The sequence below is a fragment of the Equus asinus genome, chromosome 23, assembly GCF_041296235.1.
Source record: "Equus asinus isolate D_3611 breed Donkey chromosome 23, EquAss-T2T_v2, whole genome shotgun sequence".
NCBI lineage: Eukaryota > Metazoa > Chordata > Mammalia > Perissodactyla > Equidae > Equus > Equus asinus.
Window position 1 is genome coordinate 67372064 of NC_091812.1, and position 19556 is coordinate 67391619.

A 19556-nucleotide genomic window follows, 5' to 3' on the forward strand; every position below is an offset into this window, starting at 1 on the left:
GTGCAGAGACCGCTTGGGCCCCACCCTCTTAGGCCAGGTCCTTGGGTCACCTGGGCCCCGGGCCATGCCAGGGGAGCTAACAAGGCGAGGAGCGGAGACCAAGCACCCAACAGCCTAGGGCCCATGTGGGGAGGGCGAAGGTGGGCTCCAGGCCAAGCAGCCTCTGCAGGGTTCACTCTGCCAAGTAGGGAGGAAGGAGTGGTGGGGAGGGGCAATAGACAGCATTCTCAGGAGAATGGAGGGTGGGACAAGACCAGCGGAAGAGAGAGCGGCTCCTGAGGATATGAAGTGCGGCCACAGGCTCCTCTGAGGAGCGAGGACAGAGGGAGGGTGAAGAGGGTGTGGCACCCTTGCTCCTTGCAGGGGTGAGTGGATGAGGGTACAGGTGGTGAATTAGTTCTTAAGATTCTTGCCTTGGCCTGGGTTTTTGGAATCCTGAAAGAGCCAGGACATGAGAAGTTCTCTGTCGACTGGAGGAGGGAGAAACCAAGGGCACAGTAAATGTAAGAAGGGGACCATCACCCTGTCTGGCAATGAACACAGTGCAAGTGAAAACCAGAGGCCAGTCTTCCTGTCAGACCCGGCCAGCACCCACCCTCACCTCCCACCCTCGCCTTCCTTTGGACGAAATGCTGATCACCTGCAGGGGTGCTGCCTCTGCTCTGAGACCACCCGGAGTTGGCTCCCAACCTCCAAAGGGCTACCAGCCCAGAGCCCTCACCCCATGGCTTCTCCTCCCCACCTTGGGTACTCTCTCCGTCCCTTGCTCCCCACTCTGCACAGACCTCATCCTTCTCATCCCCCAGCCACGTGCCCGTCACCCGTGTTACTGACCTCTTGTCTGAAATGGTCTTATTTGTACATGAGTCAGGGCCGTTGCTGGCGGTCTAGAGCAGCCCCCAACACAGACGCTCCATCAATATGGGGATGTGCGGCCACATTGGGCAGGCAGGGACATGACGGTGCAGCCACTGGGGAACCGTGGGGCTATGGCAGAACAGAGTGGTGGGGAGAGACAGCCCTAATGTGATGCCAAGTGGGAGGAGATGCTACAAAATGGGTATGGATGGCTTGATGATTTTCTGTAAAAAAAATGAAAACAAAAATCTCTGTATTGCAAAGAAAAGATGAAGACCAAATATTAACAACAGGTGTCTTGGGTGGAGGAATGACCAGTGATTTTTCTTTTCCTTTCTGTTTACTTGTATTTTTAAAGTTACTACAATAAACATTACTTTTGAAACAAACAAAAAATAAAGCTATTTTTAAAACACGAAAAGAAAGAGTCTGGACAGGGTATGACTTGCCCCAGGGGCGAGGCCAGGTCAGAACCCTAGCCCCAGCCCCAGCCTGGCCACGCTGGCCGCTGGCCCCTCGCCTATCTCGGATGCCACTCGGGCCTTCCTCTGCCATCCTAGTGACCTGGGAGGGACGGCCAGCAGGGCCCCCACCAAGCGTGGTGTCCTGGGCCTCCCTCCGCTTCCCGCCCAGGCTCGCCCCTCGCTGGCTCCCTTCTCCAAACCACAGGGCTGCTCTTCAGGCGGGTGCACCTGCCCCAGAGAGGCGGGGAAATGTGCGCGCTGAGCGGTTGCAGCTGTCACCGTGGAGAGGCACCGCTGGCACCAGCGGGTAAGGCCAGTGGCCCTGAGAACACGGCCTGTTCGGAAAAGGCTGCCCCCGCAGGAAGGCTGCCAGGCACCCCGACGGACGCTGGGTTAAACGCGCCCCGCACGGCCTAGGCAGCCGGGCCTGTGGCTCCTGCAGGATCTCCGGAGCCGCCCGCCCGCACCGCCTCCCACCGAAGGCGGAGGGGCTCCAGCGGGACCGGCCCCGGCGGGCGGCCGCGAGGGCGGATGAGGCTCAGCGAGCAGAGGCTCAGGGAACGGGCGTCCTCGGTTTCCTCCAGCCCGCGCCGCGCGCCGCAGGGGCGGAGGGCAGCGGCAGGCGGGCTCCGCACCCCGCGGGGACGCACTGGCCGGGCAGCGGGCGCAGAGCTGCAGGCCGCGGGGGCACTGTGGCCGGCCTGCAGGACGTGAACTGCGTCGCACACCGAGCAGGGAAAGCCCGCCGGCCGGCCCCCCAAGGCCGTGCTCACCGTCCCCAAGGACGCGGTCGGCGGAGCTCGGCCCCAGCCCCTGGCCTCCCCGGGCCCGGCCTGGGATGCCGCGGGGACGCGCTCGCCCGCAGGCCTCGGGAGGCGTGCGCGCGCACGGCCCCGCCCCGCGCACGGCGCGCCCCGCCCCACGCAGGCCCCGCCCCGCCCCGCGCACGGCCCCGCCTCGGCCCACGTAAGGCGCCCCACCCTGCGCACAGGCCCCGCCCCGCCTTACGCACGGCCAGGAAGCGCGCAGCTCCGGCGGGGCCCCGAGGCTCCATCGCCGGCCGGGGCGGCCCGCGCCCTCCGACGCCCGACTCTCTCGCGGTGTCGCCGGCTGCGGCGCGGAGGAAGCCGCACGGCCCACGCCGACTCGGAAGGCGGGGCCGGGGCGCGCGCTCAGCGCAGGGGAGGCGCGGGCGGGCCAGGGCCGGGCCTCGGCGGGCTCGGCGCGGACGGGGGCCGGGGGCCGGCCACGGGGCCCACGGAGGCCTGACACCTGCACGTCAGGCGAACACGAAACCCGAACAAACGGTGGATCGAAAAAAGCGTTTTAACCAAGGTCAAATTTATTTCCTCCCCGAGCTGCTTATAAGAAATCAAACTTGTGTTTCTGCGGCTGCTCTACCCAAGAACGTCCTGCTCGTGAAGATGAGACCCCGACCCCAGCACCTGCACCTGCACGCAGCCACGCGTGCTGCTGAGAGCTGGGAACCGGGAATTGCTCGCAAAGAGCAACACATTTCTAAATTTTGGTTATTTGCCCAAGCCCTTAAGTAGCTGTTTCAATTTGAATTAAACCTCAGTAAAATTTATGTTTTTACAAGGAATTTAAAAGCCACGCCATACTTTATACTAAAAGAATAAAGATTTTTATTAAGCATTGTAAGTTGCATTCAATAGCCTTCAGGTACACCACACCACAGCCCATCTACAATCAGTCAAACCCAACAGCAGTTCATTCTTGCACAATCCATGAGTTAGGGCGGAACTCCCTTCAACTTACAGTAAGATCCTACTCAGGTCTTGCGGGCAGGGATTGGGGAATTACGTCTCATTTCTGATCACTAACGTGTGATGAAGAGCATCAGGAGAATTATATGAAAACGAATAAGAAGTGATTCTGATTTCAAAGTACATTGTTTGGAAACATTAACAAAAACATCAAAATGATATAAGTATACTTGCTTCTACTAAATTCTTGATGGGAAAGTTCTCAAGAACAAGCAATTTGTTTCCTGCTACAGAAGGGGGGGTTGTTTTTTTTGTTTTTTTTTTAAGGATCAAAGGGATTTTTTTTTGTTTTTCACAGAATTTCATATTTTGCTAATATGAAGGCAAAAAACAGCAACAAAGAACAATAATGCATACAGCAGTGAATACACCAGGGTAATGCTGATATTCGAAACAGCTAGATAATTTTGGGGGGTTTTAGAATAAATGCAACAGAGGTCAATAATCACAAAATTTTAAGGTTAGAGCAAGATCAGCCCATGACTAAACAGAGTTAACATCGTTTATAGGACTATTACTGATTATTAGCATTTTTGTTTTGCAAATGGGCACATACTGGTAAGAATGGAAGAGAGGACAATAACATGCATAATATTAACTACACACTTGAAAAATCATGAACCATGCAGAAGTTTAGCTCAAGTAGTAGCACTAATGGTCTACGTCTGATTCAAACCACATAGTTCATTGATCACAGATGCATGGTAATTAAGTCACGAAAAGTTTCAGAACACATTGTGTTGATTTTGAAAGGTCATTTGCATCTTCTATGATTTCAACTTTATCTCCATTTAACTTGCTTGTAAAGTATGTATGATGTACTGTATATTTAAAATCAGCAGAACGGCAATATTACTCTATAATTTTTTACTTTTGATAGTTGCACTTTTTTTTAACACAAAAGAACCACATCAACAGTGATGAAATTTAAGAAAGAAAAACTGTGGTTGTGCCTTATTTCTTTCATAATCATAAAATCAAAGCCTTAGACAAAGCTTTCTTGTGAACAGTAATGCAAAATCAAAGATAATGGCATACATATGGTGCCAAATGCTAAAAATGATATTTTAAGCTATATATACTTAAAGACTGCCAAAATTTGTTTTCTTTATAGTTCAAGAAACACAACTATAGGCTTTTGTCATAACCAGTTTAAACTTTGTGTGTACTTCATTTTAAGTGTGGGAGTCAAATGCTCTTCATTTTCTTTCTCTTTTTTTTATTGTAGCATTTTGACTACAACTGGTTAAAACTAAAAATGTGTTGTTTAAATCTCTGATATCAAAGAGGGATCCGAATTTCCAAAGTCCTCATTTTTCTCTTACGGAAAGGAAAAAATGTACGTGACTGTAGGCTCTCTTTCTCTCCAGATATTCCTAAATCCTTACCCTTCCAGCGTCCTTCACCCTCTATAAAAATAAGCTCACTCTTCTTTCTCTAAGACAGCCGCCTCCAGAGCGCCGGCCCGACGGCGAGCACTGTCTGTACTTAGTGCATTTAAGTGGGGATTTGTATTGCACGTCTTAGAGTCATTGTTCAAGGCACTTTCCGAGTGGCTGGGGGCCCTGGCGTCGCCCGCACTCCCGTTCATCTGGGGAGCCGGCTTCTCCTCAGCCACTGCTCCGTTTTCAGCCAGGGACCCATCTGAAGATACAGCAGAGGACTTGGACTCCCCGGACCTCGACTTCAGTTCTTTGGCCACTTCTTCTGCTGAAGCTGCATAAGGAGGCTTGCCCTGTTTAAACAAAGGACAACAAGTGATGAGGCAGCTTTTGATAAACAGCAGGAAAGAGGAGACCCCATCTGAGGCCTGATGACACTGGCTGCAAATTCAAGAACAACACAGAGCGTGGCTGCAGAGTGTGTACTCTCTGCTCTATGCATATTCTGTTACATACCCTGTGCCCTCCACAGTCGATACTCTCTCTGCTGTCTGCATATTGTTACACACTCTGTACCCTCCCTAGTCCATACTCTCTGCTCTATCACATTCTGATGTTCTCTGTAGACTCCACAGTCGACACTCTCTATACTCTCCATAATGTGTACAGTCATTGTACAGAGTGGGGCTGGAATGTCCGTCACCTTTTCCTTACAGACATTCTCTTGTACACCAGGGTTTACCACACTCTCCCTTGGGCTCAATTTCCCACACTGTCTTCTCTTTCTAGTTTTCAATCCTAGAGTTCAGAAACAGTAATATAAATTTTTCCAGAAGTCAATACTACGGTCATTTTCTCAGAACCTGGAGAAAAATAATTTATGTAAAAATATAGCAGGTCCAAGAAGGGGAGAAAAATAATACTGAAGATTTCGAGTACATGCTCTCAAACCCCAATGCCCTTACTCTCAGGGAAAAGTCCACTCGCCAAACTAAATGAACACTTGTCATGGTATCGACAGTGGTGATGGAGCCACCCCCTCCCAGATGCCTGCTGCAGTAACTGCATCCAGGGGCCTGTTCATTAGAGAACCCCTCAACAGTCACTCCTGGGGGGAAATGTGGGGCATGCGTGCAGGATGCAAGAGGGCTGAGAAGGAAAGCCAGCCTGTACCTGTTTGGAAACAGGCATTCCCTCTCCCTAGAGCCACTGCTTCCCGTAAGCCTTGGCCACTGTGAGGCGTCCCCCACCTCTAAATGCTCCACAAGCAGAGGGCAGCACCACCTCCTCCACCCAATGACAGAGTCTCTTAAAACTGGCCCCAGCAGGACGGCAGTAACAGAGACGGGAGAGACGGGCCAGAAATCTCAGGAACAAGCTGCCCTTCATCATCTGTCCTTCTCAAGGGGCAAGAACATTAATGTCACCTAAAAATGAGCCACAGAAAGTACCAAGATGGAACTGCACAGAACACCATTATGAGAAAACGGGGAAGGAATTACATCCTATGGAGAATGAAATATGTCAGAAAGGCATGCCCATCAAAGACCAAGACTGCGTCCTCTGACTTCAGAACGGGCAGTGGCAGGACAGAAGGAGAACGAGCAGCACAGATCAAACCAAGAAAAGCCAGAAATAAGGTAAAAAATTTAGAGAAGAATTCAAAAGAAAAAGAAAAAATAATTCCAGAAATGAAGACTAACTAGAAGAAACACACCACCAAATAAACATGGTAATACCTTAAGAAGGTGAAAAGGAAGAAAAACTTTTGAAATCAGAAAGAAACGAAGATAGAGAATATGCAAACCAAACACACGAGATAGCACTTCACACCCAGTAGGACAGCCAACTAAAGGACAGACAGGAACAAGTGCTGGCGAGGAGGGAAAGTGGAAGCCCCACACACTGTTGGTGGGAGTGGAAAATGGTGCAAGAGCTGTGGAAGACAGCCAGCTGGCGGTTCCTCAAATGCTTAAACATGGGGTCACCATACGCCCCAGAATTCACTCCTACACATGCACCCAAGAGGACCGAAAATGTGTCCTCCCAAAAACTTGTACATAATGAATGCATATAGTTAACAATACTGTATTGTTTATTTGAAAGTTGCTAAGAGAGTACAGTTGTCCCCCGGTGTCTACGGGGAATTGGTTCCAGGACCCATAGATACCAAAATCCCCAGACGCTCAAGTCCCTACATATAAAATGGTGCAATATTTGCATACAACCTATGCACATCCTCCCATATACTTTAAATCATCTCTAGATTACTTACAGTACCTAATACAATGTAAATGCTCTGTAAATAGTTGTTATACTATTGTCTAGGGCATAATGACAAGGAAAAAAGTGCACATGTTCAGTACAGATGCAACCACTATAGGCTTCTCAATCACAGCTGGCTGAACCCACAGATGCAGAACCCATAGGTGTGGAGGGCTGACTGCAGATCTTAAAAGTTCTCATCACAAGACAAAAAACTTTGTAACTGTGTGAGGTGATAGATGTTAACCAGACAATGTGATGATACTGATTTGATATACATACAAATATCAAATCACTATGTTATACACCTGAAACTAACAGAATGTTATATGTTGATTATATCTCAATAAAACTAGGGGAAAAAACCAAACTTGTATATATGTTCATGGCAGCATTATTCATAATAGCCAAAAAGTGGACACAACCTCAATGTCCATCATGGATGAACGAAGGGACAAAACGAGGTCCATGCACACAATGGAGATCACTCAGTGATGGAAAGAATGGCGGGCGGGTGTGTGCACAACATGCACACACAGGTAAGTGCACAGTGACAGAACACAGCCTGGCTATCGGGGGGACATGACTACTCAGGAGTCAGGGGTTTCTTTTCAGGGTGATGAATGTTCTGGAATTAGTGGTGACTGTTGCATGACCTTGAGAACAGACTGAACTGTACACTTTAAACAGGCGAACTGTGCAGGATGCGAGTTACAGCCTAAAAACAGCAAGAGAGGACAGGACTTGAGTACGCTGAGCCTTGCAGACAGACCCAGAAGGACGAGCACAGCAGGAGCAGCAGCAATGAAAAAAAAACAGAGGAAAAGGACAGAAACAAGAAACGGGCAATTCAAGAAAACTTGTGATGTCAAACAAGATCTGAGATCATGTCTGGAGACAGCGTGTCAACCAGAACGACCAGCAGCAAGGCGTGTTACTCAGCTCCAACGGAAAATAACATCTTGGGCAGTTAGGCCAAACAGCAACAACCTCAAAAGGAAAGACAATCAGAGTCGTCAGTCTTGGAGAGCAGAGCTTAGTGACAGAACACAGGTAAGACGCTCGAGAAGGAGAGGCTTTCAATTATTAGGAACAGACTGTTTTCAGATTGAGTACTGTCCCTGGCAGTCCTCCCTGAGGATTCCACTAAGGAGGGAGCCTCAGAGGGACAGGATGGACCCAGAGACAGGGGCTGGCGGGGCTGGGACAGTCAGTTGCAGAGCCGGACGAGTGAGGCTAAAGGAGAGTGTGGCAGGTCGTGGCGGGGGCCCGGACCACAGAGACAGTAAGAACGTAGCTATTTTTTAAATGTGAGAACAGTGGGGGAGAGTGGAGGGAGCATACACCAACATTTTAACTGTTCTCAGGGACCATGGATGGTGGTATTAGCTATGGTGAGCCAACTGTGAGTGCAATATGGCATGGGGTAAAGGACGAGTTATGGGCATTCTAATTCAATCATCCTCTATGCTCTTAGGAACCATGATTCTCAGGATGGAAGAAAAGACATGTACACAGAAACATAAACAGTAAAGGTTAAGTAAAATCCCCCAAGTCCTAAATCTGAATCAGAAGAGTCAACACAAACTCTTGAGATATTTCATCAAAAAAAAGCAGCAGCACACACATATACATGTCTGTGTGTGCACAGTACATACACATGTGCGTGTGCACCCCTTCCTCTCTAGCTCTGTCCACAGGAAAAGTCATGTATACACATCTGTATATGCACAGTACATGAGTGTGTGCACCCCTTCCTCTCTAGCTCTGTCCACAGGAAAAGCCACATATACACATCTGTATATGCACAGTACATGAGTGTGTGCACCCCTTCCCCTCTAGCTCTGTCCACAGGAAAAGTCACGTATACACATCTGTATATGCACAGTACATGAGTGTGTGCACCCCTTCCTCTCTAGCTCTGTCCACAGGAAAAGTCACGTATACACATCTCTATATGCACAGTACATGAGTGTGTGCACCCCTTCCTCTCTAGCTCTGTCCACAGGAAAAGCCACGTATACACATCTGTATATGCACAGTACATGAGTGTGTGCACCCCTTCCTCTCTAGCTCTGTCCACAGGAAAAGCCACATATACACATCTGTATATGCACAGTACATGAGCGTGTGCACCCCTTCCTCTCTAGCTCTGTCCACAGGAAAAGTCACGTATACACATCTGTATATGCACAGTACATGAGCGTGTGCACCCCTTCCTCTCTAGCTCTGTCCACAGGAAAAGTCACGTATACATCTGTATATGCACAGTACATGAGCGTGTGCACCCCTTCCTCTCTAGCTCTGTCCACAGGAAAAGTCACGTATACACATCTCTATATGCACAGTACATGAGTGTGTGCACCCCTTCCCCTCTAGCTCTGTCCACAGGAAAAGTCACGTATACACATCTGTATATGCACAGTACATGAGTGTGTGCACCCCTTCCTCTCTAGCTCTGTCCACAGGAAAAGTCACGTATACACATCTCTATATGCACAGTACATGAGTGTGTGCACCCCTTCCTCTCTAGCTCTGTCCACAGGAAAAGCCACGTATACACATCTGTATATGCACAGTACATGAGTGTGTGCACCCCTTCCTCTCTAGCTCTGTCCACAGGAAAAGCCACATATACACATCTGTATATGCACAGTACATGAGCGTGTGCACCCCTTCCTCTCTAGCTCTGTCCACAGGAAAAGTCACGTATACACATCTGTATATGCACAGTACATGAGCGTGTGCACCCCTTCCTCTCTAGCTCTGTCCACAGGAAAAGTCACGTATACATCTGTATATGCACAGTACATGAGTGTGTGCACCCCTTCCTCTCTAGCTCTGTCCACAGGAAAAGTCACGTATACATCTGTATATGCACAGTACATGAGTGTGTGCACCCCTTCCTCTCTAGCTCTGTCCACAGGAAAAGCCACGTATACACATCTGTATATGCACAGTACATGAGCGTGTGCACCCCTTCCTCTCTAGCTCTGTCCACAGGAAAAGTCACGTATACACATCTGTATATGCACAGTACATGAGCGTGTGCACCCCTTCCTCTCTAGCTCTGTCCACAGGAAAAGTCACGTATACATCTGTATATGCACAGTACATGAGCGTGTGCACCCCTTCCTCTCTAGCTCTGTCCACAGGAAAAGTCACGTATACACATCTGTATATGCACAGTACATGAGCGTGTGCACCCCTTCCTCTCTAGCTCTGTCCACAGGAAAAGCCACATATACACATCTGTATATGCACAGTACATGAGTGTGTGCACCCCTTCCCCTCTAGCTCTGTCCACAGGAAAAGTCATGTATACACATCTGTATATGCACAGTACATGAGTGTGTGCACCCCTTCCTCTCTAGCTCTGTCCACAGGAAAAGTCACGTATACATCTGTAGATGCACAGTACATGTGCGTGTGCACCCCTTCCTCTCTAGCTCTGTCCACAGGAAAAGTCACGTATACATCTGTATATGCACAGTACATGAGTGTGTGCACCCCTTCCTCTCTAGCTCTGTCCACAGGAAAAGTCATGTATACACATCTGTATATGCACAGTACATGAGTGTGTGCACCCCTTCCTCTCTAGCTCTGTCCACAGGAAAAGTCACATATACACATCTGTATATGCACAGTACATGAGTGTGTGCACCCCTTCCTCTCTAGCTCTGTCCACAGGAAAAGTCACGTATACATCTGTGTGTGCACAGTACATAGGAGCGTGCGCACATCCTCCCCTCTAGCTCTGCCCACAAGAAAAGCCACGTGTACATGTCTGTGTGTGCACTCTACATACGAGCATGCATGCATGTGCACACCTTCCCCTCTAGCTCTGCCCACAAGAAAAGCCACGTGTACATGTCTGTGTGTGCACTCTACATACGAGCATGCATGCATGTGCACACCTTCCCCTCTAGTTCTGCCCACAAGAAAAGCCACGTGTACATGTCTGTGTGTGCACTCTACATACGAGCATGCATGCATGTGCACACCTTCCCCTCTAGTTCTGTCCACAGGAAAAGCCCAAAAACAGTAACTGGGCATGAAAGAAAGCACATAGAGATGTAACAGAGAAGAAACTCAACAAAACAAAACCCTGTAGTCATTTCATGAGGATTTTGCCTTAGAAAAATACAGTAAAAAGCATGTCGGCTGAGTGTGCATGCTTATGTATGAAGAAAGAGGACTCCGTGTCTGTGTGCACAGAACACCAGGAACAGTGACTGAGTCTACGGAAGCCCGAGTGCATCACTGCCCAGACTGTGGTCTTGAAAGGCCGTTTCCCACTAAAGAAACCAGAAAATGAAGAGAAGTGGCTGTCCCAGGTCTACGGGGCCACGTGATGCCCCAGACAGGGAGTCCCGAAACCCACAGGTCATGGCCAAGGGCCCCAGCAGCCAATGATAGGCAGGGAAAGCCACAGGACCACACAGTCACTGTGCCTCTCCTGTAAGGGCTCTAACACTTGGGCACCAAATAGGAGGTGACGGGAAGCATCTTTTTATCAAAATACCCCAGGAAATAATGAAAAAGATATGATGGAATGAGAGCATCTTTGTTCTGCAATCCCCAGTGAATGAATAGATGTAGTCACTGAGGATCAACAGGCCCTCACACATAAGAACAGACAAGAAGGCAGGAAAGCACGCAGCTCCACTCCAGCCCTGCCACAGGGATGAAGCCACGTCCGACGCAGCATCCACACCCAGCTACCAGCTGCAAGAAAGACAAGGACACAGCTACCCGGGGCACAGGCCGTGAGCACACTCAGCAAAATCCACAGGTGAGCCTGCAGGGGATGCTAGATGGTCCTTCAAGAGAGGAAGTAAAGGAAAGAGAGAGGAGGAAAGCGCCAGCAGAGACATAGCACAGTGGAAGGAACCAACAGAGCCCAACCACAGGACCAGGGAAGCAGACACCGGTGACAGCCACAAGCAGACAGCCGAGAGGTCAGGTACATTCCAGGGTCACAGTGATTCTGGGTGGAGGAGGCAGCAGGTTGGCGTTGAGACAGGCCTGTGAGGGGCCCTTGCTGTGGCTGGGAAAATGCTCTTCATCCCTCGGGCATCAGCCACGTGGGTATTTGCCCTGTACCTCATGAAGCCACATGTCTGTCCTGCGTGGCAGTTGGTATACACATTTTACACATGGAGACATGTTTCCTACAACCAGCTCAGGACGGCCCCTGTCCACTACAGATGACAATAACCATCCATGAGGGCCGTCTCCACGGGACGGGCTCTGGGCTGGAACACCAGTTAGGACAGTGTTCTCCTCCCTCTCGTTAACCTGTCAAGAGGCTAAGAGTGCCTTTGGCTCAAAAGGGGTCTCTGAAGGCAGAGGAAGGTGAGGGTGGGGCTCGTGGGAGCCAGACTGAGCCGAGCACCTCCCCTTGCTGGATGCCGTGCTGCAGCAGGGCTGCCTGGCTCCACGCCAGGGAAGGGACTGCCTCTGCACTCGACTGGCTTGATGAGTTCACGCAAACAGACGTTAAGGAGATGCGAAGATCACCTGGTAAAGGCACAAGCTTTTTTCTCTTGGCCAGTTAAGTTTTCAAATATGATTTATTGAAGTATGAGTCACAAGAGCGTACTCCTCCTAATGTTCACACGGATAGTGTGGGAAGAAACTGCACACTTTGATTCAATATCCTAATTTAAGAGGTCAGACAACACAAGACAGGGTCAGGGCTGACCAGTATTTTTACAAGACCGTTCTCAAGGGGATATTCATCAGGACTCAGGTCCTAAAACCGTATGTCCAAAGCGGAAGAAAACTGCAGCTCTTCCTGCAGACAGGCACGTGACTGCTTCCTCATGGGCTGATCTGCTTGGGGAACAGCGAGCCAATGTGGTCCAGAAGGAGAAATGGGTGTGCTGTCCCAGCACTGAGAGTCACAAGTTTTTTTCTAAATCTTAAATGCTATTTACCTAAATAACGTTTATAATATAAACCCCATTAACAGCCCCCGGATTATCCTCAGCGCAGTCCCTGAGTGGCAGGGAGCACGAGACCAGCTCCCTCCAGCACAGACGCCCTGAGGCGATGGGACAGGGAATTCCTCCTGGTGAGCCCCACCCTGCCTCATGGTGCCTCATGGCCCTCTCGAGTTAGACGCCCCGACAGCTACGGAAACATCCAAACCCTCCCGACCAGCGTGACCCTATCTTACCTGCATCACAGCCTGGGTTTTGTAGCCTCTGCCGTAGTACCTGCCACCTCGTCCAAATGTTCTGATCACCGGGGTAGAAATAACTCCTCTCGGGCGCCTGAACAAAGGAAAGAGAACGACAGCAAACTGATTTAACCTGTTACACTGACATACTGAAATAACATCAAACGGATTTAAAGGTGTCTGATCTTACGCCATGGGAAGCATGGAGTTTATAAATCACGGTCACACCAAAGATTTATTCCAAGGAATCAATCTTATTTTTTGGTCCAAATCCAGTGCATTCAATTTGAAAAATAATACCCTTCAAAAATGCTACTTCTTTAAAAACATTTAAAAAAGTTAATTGAATAATGTGTGGATAATTATGTAATGCTGGTCTAAATAAATATAAAATGCTACATATAATGGAATCCTATGCAACCACTGAGAACAGACATCATTCTTTTTTTTTTTAGGAAGATTAGCCCTGAGCTAACTGCTGCCAATCTTCCTCTTTTTGCTGAGGAAGACTGGCCCTCAGCTAATATCTGTGCCCATCTTCTTCTACTTTACATGTGGGACACCTACCACAGCATGGCTTGCCAAGCGGTGCCATGTCCACACCCGGGATCCGAACCAGCGAACCCCGAAGCCCGAAGCTGAATGTGCACACTTAACTGCTGCGCCACCAGGCTGGCCCCAACATCATTCTCAATGACGTAAAAATGTTCCTAGTAAACTCATAATTGAAAAAGGCAAGCAAGAGGCTGTTTTTTATCTACACAAATATGCTTCCATTGTTCAGAACTCACCCTCTTGCTGGTCCCCCAACAGAAACAACCTGCAGGGGGAAGGGCCCGCGGCCCCCGCGGCCCCGCCTGCTCCCGGCCCAGTGGCCCACCACAGTGCCGGCAATTTCCAGCTTCCCTCCCTGAGAAGGTATAGGTTGGATTCCTGCAGGAAAAATAGACCGTAAAACCTTTACAATCACAGAATTAAGAATGACAAAGAGACACAAGCAAGAAATTTCTTTTCAGTTGTGCTTTCTGTTTCGTAAGAAGCCCCTCCCCTGGCTTTGTGTAGACTCCTTGTTATGACGTGGACTATACGCGCACACTGCTTGATTTTAACACTTTTAACTGTTGTTAAAAATACACCTGAAAGGACAAATGTGCTGGCTGTTCAAAGACCCCATGACAAGTGACATAGGTTACAACCGCAACGTGTGCAGTACAGAAACAGACCCAAAAATATCCTGTCCCTGGTGCACACAGCACGCTGTCTATATGGCCAAGATGGAAATCTGCAAACTCGGGCGGATTTTCTCTTCGGGTAGTTACTTCTGAGTTTACTACCTTAACCAAACATTACAGGAGCTAACCAGTAAATCTAGCCTGCTATTTCTTATTGTATTGTTAAATCGGAATTCCCCTAGGCAGGGTCACAAATATTCATTCTATTCACTAACTTGTATAAATTACTGCTGGCCTGCATATTCTAAGGTTTCCTGACTAATCTAAGAAAATTCTCAAGTAATTAACTGATAGCAAAACTTCTGATAAAAACAAAACAGAACCTCAATAGTCTTATTTTCTGAGAGATGGAATGGACCATAATAAACTCTCCATCATCTGATGTCAGCCATGAGGATGAGCAGCCAGGCAGCCTGTCCAACAAAATCTACCGTGAGCTTTACATGTTCTAGCAGCCACATTAAAAAAGTATAAAAACAGACAAAGTACGTTTTAATATTTTTTTCTTTAACCCAGTATATCCAAAATAATATTAATTTCAATATATAATCAATATAAAAAACTACTAATGAAATACTTTACATTCTTTTTTCCGTATTAAATCTGTAAAACCAGATGTGTACTTTGCACTTAGGACCAGCTCAGTTTGGACAAGCCACCAGTCACGTGCTCGAGAGCCACATGTGGCCAGCGGCTCCCACCCTGGACAGCGCAGGTCTCAGTCCCAGACACAATCTGGGGAAGGGCAGGGAGCAGGCTCCTCGCAAATTTCATTCCAATCCCACACTGTCCAGTCCAACCTCCCCGAGCCTCTCATCCCAGCTGCAGCTAGCGTTGAGGGGTGCAGGAGCTGAAGCCAACTGGGAAGCAGAAAGCTCGCGTCACTGTGCACTGCACGACACACAGGAACAGGAAGAAGAGCGCCCCGGACAGGGGAGAGCTGAGGGAGGCAGGAGAGGGGCATGCAAGTCCAGTGGGGAGGAGGAGAAGCCCTGAGTGCTGCCGAGAGGGCGGCGCTCGCCTGGGGGTCCTGACTCCTACAGAAGAGGTCTCATCAGCCCCGTAGGCACCACAAGGAACAGCTAGAAACACTCCTGGTCGAGAGAGAGGCTTGCCTACCCTAAAAGTTACTCAAAAATGTACTTGACAACCCTACATTGTGACTTGATGGCCAGATTTAGACATGCAGTCCCAAAATGCAGGATCGTGACAAAGCCGCAACTCACAGGCTTCTAATTCCAGTAAAACATTACTTCAAAACTAAAGGTTAAGGCTTTTTTTTTCCTCCCTTGCAAGCCTAACACAAATGAGAAGAGAAGCAATGGAAATTTAAAACTAACTTACTTACATATCTGATATTACATCTTCCTTTAAAAATGTTTCTATGAAACAAACCATGATAAACTTTTAATGCCAGGAATTCTATTGCGGCCTTAGAGTCTTCTATACAAGCATAATCCTCTTTACCAAGAGGAGGCTGTTAGGAAACACAGTTGGAAAAACACTACACTGGGTGTTACCAGGCAGCCCGAGCTCTCACAGGAGGCAACGGTCAGGGGCCGGGCACACAAAAGGGCTGTGTGTGGACACGTGCCAGCCCCGCGGGAAGGCAGAGACGGGCCACAGCTGCCGCGGAGAGCAGGGACAGACAGGGGCTGGGAGAGGACGGCAAGGATGCCAGGGCGGGGCCCGCGGAAAGGATATGGTGCTGCAGTCAGGACAGGAGCGGAGGCAGAGAGCCAGCCGGCGGGAGGGCTGCTGGGGGCAAAGCTCTAGGAGGAGGCGAGGCATAATTACCGCCCTGCGACTTGCTAGTCCTGCTGCTGTCACTGCCTGAGAAGGCTCCGCAGTGTCCTGCCGCCGTCGCCACGCGGAAGGCACGGTAAGCGCCTGTCGCTACAGTTTCCCCATAGGGGCCTCCAAAGCCACAGACTCCTGTGGGACCCGGGTGGAGAGAGACGGGAGAAGGCATGAGGAACCAGGTTCAGGGGAGAGCCACCGCTGGGCTTTTGGGTAGCAGACACCCCCGTCTCTTTCAGTTGTTTTTACACTGTCTGCCAGGGAGGGGTTTCGTGGCCCCTCGCATCACCAGCAGAGCAAGAGCGACATGTCACCTCGCTCGCTCTTGGGGGAGCCTTCTGCAACCGGGCACCTGCACATGGGCCCTGCCACTGGCCCGGGAGGTGGCCTCAGTGGAGGAGGGTTCCTCTGACTTCACACGTGAGAGAGGCTTAAATCACCACGTGAGGAGAGCTGTCAGCTATAGGGACCGATTTTCAAATCTCATCTCCACAAGTCTCTGTAGCTCCCTCTCCCTCTCCCACTCTCTCTTCCAGGAGCAAGTCTGCTCCTTTCTAATGTGGAGGGCTGCTGCTGCAGACCTCAGCACTAAGCTGACAATCCATTACAAGAGCTCAACACAGCAGGCCAGCCCCACGAGAAGGCTACCCACTGTGTGCGTGCCCCTACCCTCGGGAGTGGGGGACACACTCACCTGCAAAGCCCCGCCCTCGGCCTGGAGCTGGGGGGACGGGCCCCAAGTGCCGCGGGTACACGGAGGCGGGGTAGAAGGGCAGCGCCGCAGGTGGTGGGAAGGGGAGGGGGTGGCTCTGCCGGGAGAAGCTCAGCCCTTCCAGGATGCTCTGCCGCATCTTCTCTACCTTGGCAGCTTGCTCGGCCTGCAAGTCAAGGACCAGCAGGTGAGAACTTGATTCACAAGGTTTCCATTGAATTCGAACGAATAGAAGAGAAACAAGATACACAAACTGCTTTGGGCCGTGTCAACTTCTTTACCCATAAGTAACAGTCACAATCCGCTCAGCAACACTGGTTCGCAGAATGCAAACATGACCAAAAAAACCAAAAATGCAAAAAAATTAACAGACACCTCTTAATCTCATCAACAAACATGAACTTAAATTCTGACTTTCCCAGCATATCTTCGGTGAGAACCATTCTATAAAAGTTATTAACTGAAACAATTTGGTTCTCGACACCAATACTTCTGCCTGGACAGATGACACCGGCAGACTCCCTTCCGCTAGTGCGCGCAGGGACGGCAGACAAGGCCCAGCTCACCCTGAGAGACGACTTTCCTATCACTGAGCATTAGGTCAGCAGCGACTGCATCGTACAGAGAGGGAACTGAGCCAAGGGACAGGCGCTGCTGACGGGAAGCCTGGAGCCCCGTCTGCGAGGCTGCCTGTGAGGGGACTGTTTGGTGGCTTCACGTCAGTCACAGCATGGAACAACGTAGCTGTACAACTGTGGACAGCACAACTCATGTGTGTCAAACACCACCGTGAAAAACATCTAAAACATTCAACTGTGGAGACTTTGTTAATATGCACACAAATACACAGACCAACAACCAACCTTTAACCAGAGACTCTAACAATCTGCTCCCGCGTCCATCTGTCCTCAGATGGAGCTCAACTGAGAGCCACGGTGGCACGGGGACAGCGTGTGCTCTGTAGCCTAAGGGTTAAAAGCCTGGAGCACCGTGAGCCTCTTTAAGACAATCTCCTTCACTTTATTTTTAAATTAGGATTTTAAAAAGCACACTCAAAGGGGCCAGCTCCGTGGTGTAGTGGTTAAGTTTGTGCACTCCATGTCAGCAGCCCAGGGTTTGTGGATTCGGATCCTGGGTGCAGACATGGCACCGCTCATTGAGCCACGCTGTGGCAGGCATCCCACATATAATAGAGGAAGATGGACACGGATGTTAGCTCAAGGCCAGTCTTCCTCACACACAGACACACAAAAGTACACTTGATCCTCGTTATTCATGAGTCCCAATATGCAAATTCGCCTACTCGCTAAAACCTGTTTGTAACCCACATCAACACCGGCAGCATCTCGTGGTCATTCACAGACATGTGAGGGGGGACGCTGAGCTGCCAGCGAGAAGGGGAGAAGGCAACCTCTGCCTTCTCGCTTCAGCTGCTACACTGTGAACAGGTGTCCTGCTCTCTGTCTAGGTGGTGCAGGCTTCTGTTCCCGTGGGTGGCTGTGCTGTTGGAAGCGGCCCCAAACGCACCGCCGAGTACTGGTTGGTGTTCCCAAGGCCCGGCTGCACCATGCCCTAGGGAGACGAGCTCGTTCAGGCTGAGTCAGAGTCAAGGCCACCGGCCCTGAGGTCAGTGTCGGTGCATTCACATATATATAAAGACGTCTTTAAACAGAAACACACTTAAAACAAAGTTATGTCCCGAGTGGTGGAGGAAGATGCTGCAACCAGAGGCCCACAGGAACGTGACCCCGCATTCTCCCTGGGAGCAGCGGTTCAGGATTTGGTAATTCAGCATCCAAGGCGAGTTTACAGAATATGAGTACTGTGAACAATGAGAATCAAGTGTACAATACCCGTGCACCTGGGCTCACGTTGGCAACAAGCTGACACTCAAACGCTGTGCTGGGCCCAGCCTGAATCAGAATCCCTGTCACACAGGCTCATTACCAACCCCGCACGAAAGACGACAGGTCAGCCAGTGAGCATGCCTTCATTCCAGCTGGAGGCGGCCACCTGCCCCTCCCCGCCCGCCACAGCTTGTGTTCCCACAACTGACCTGACCATCACAGAGGTCGATGAGTGGGGTCTTTTCCCGGCTTGCTTTGAGCAGTTTGGACTGAAAGAGCTTCCCATCAAAATACATCCAAGGACAGCAGTGTTCCCAGGGCACTGGCTGGCCACAAGCGTCGTTGGCAAACAGGGCCATGTCCACACCACTCATGAAGAGAGCCGACAGCTGAATGCCTCGGGGGTCGAGGTTCTCAATCTTAAAATGGAAAAGAGTGATTTCTATGCAGTAAGAACACTACAGGATCCGATTCTTTGCAACATCTGACTACAACTCTCCAGGGTTAACAAGGACACCCCCCAACCATCGCCCCCTCAACACACCCATCATTACCTCACAGGGACCTAGCACTGGCCTGTCTGAACAGAAACACTTTCTATGTTATTTAACAAGTTTAAATTTAAGAGACTGTTTTATAAACATAATGAAATATTTCAATTTGGAATTTGTAAAGCATTATACAACTGTAAAGGAATACTGTATTTAAGGTGGACACGTGACAAAGTAACAAATTATTAATGGTCTCCCTAACAGTTAACAAGCCCACAATTCATTTGTGAAATAAAATTTTACACTTCAGATTCTATACACTGGGAACAGATTAACAGAAAGGATGTAAAAGGAACAATCTATTAAGATTCTACATTTTCCGAGTAGTTGTCTTAAAACATTACTTGGTATAACTTCACTCTAAAGCTTGTACTTTACGTCCACATTATCTTATGTGTTAATGTTTATATAGCAACTTATTAATGAGACTGTCAAAATGCTTTAGGAGAAATGGATAGCTTATAAATGAAA

At 49.5% G+C, this 19556-nt stretch overlaps 1 protein-coding gene across 2 annotated transcripts in view; it reads right to left on the reverse strand.

Moving 5' to 3' along the window:
• Positions 1 to 2944: 2944 nt before the first annotated feature.
• Positions 2945 to 19556, reverse strand: part of FAM120A (family with sequence similarity 120 member A) — a 110755-nt gene continuing 94143 nt past the window's right edge. For both annotated transcript variants that reach the window (XM_044756744.2, XM_044756746.2), the window contains exons 13-18: positions 18744 to 18953; positions 16670 to 16853; positions 15973 to 16110; positions 13735 to 13876; positions 12941 to 13037; positions 2945 to 4844 (exon numbers count right to left, since the gene is read on the reverse strand). In XM_044756744.2, coding sequence (XP_044612679.1) covers positions 4533 to 4844; positions 12941 to 13037; positions 13735 to 13876; positions 15973 to 16110; positions 16670 to 16853; positions 18744 to 18953 — 1083 coding nt within the window. In that variant the 3' untranslated portion in view covers positions 2945 to 4532. The remainder of the gene's footprint in view (positions 4845 to 12940; positions 13038 to 13734; positions 13877 to 15972; positions 16111 to 16669; positions 16854 to 18743; positions 18954 to 19556) is intronic.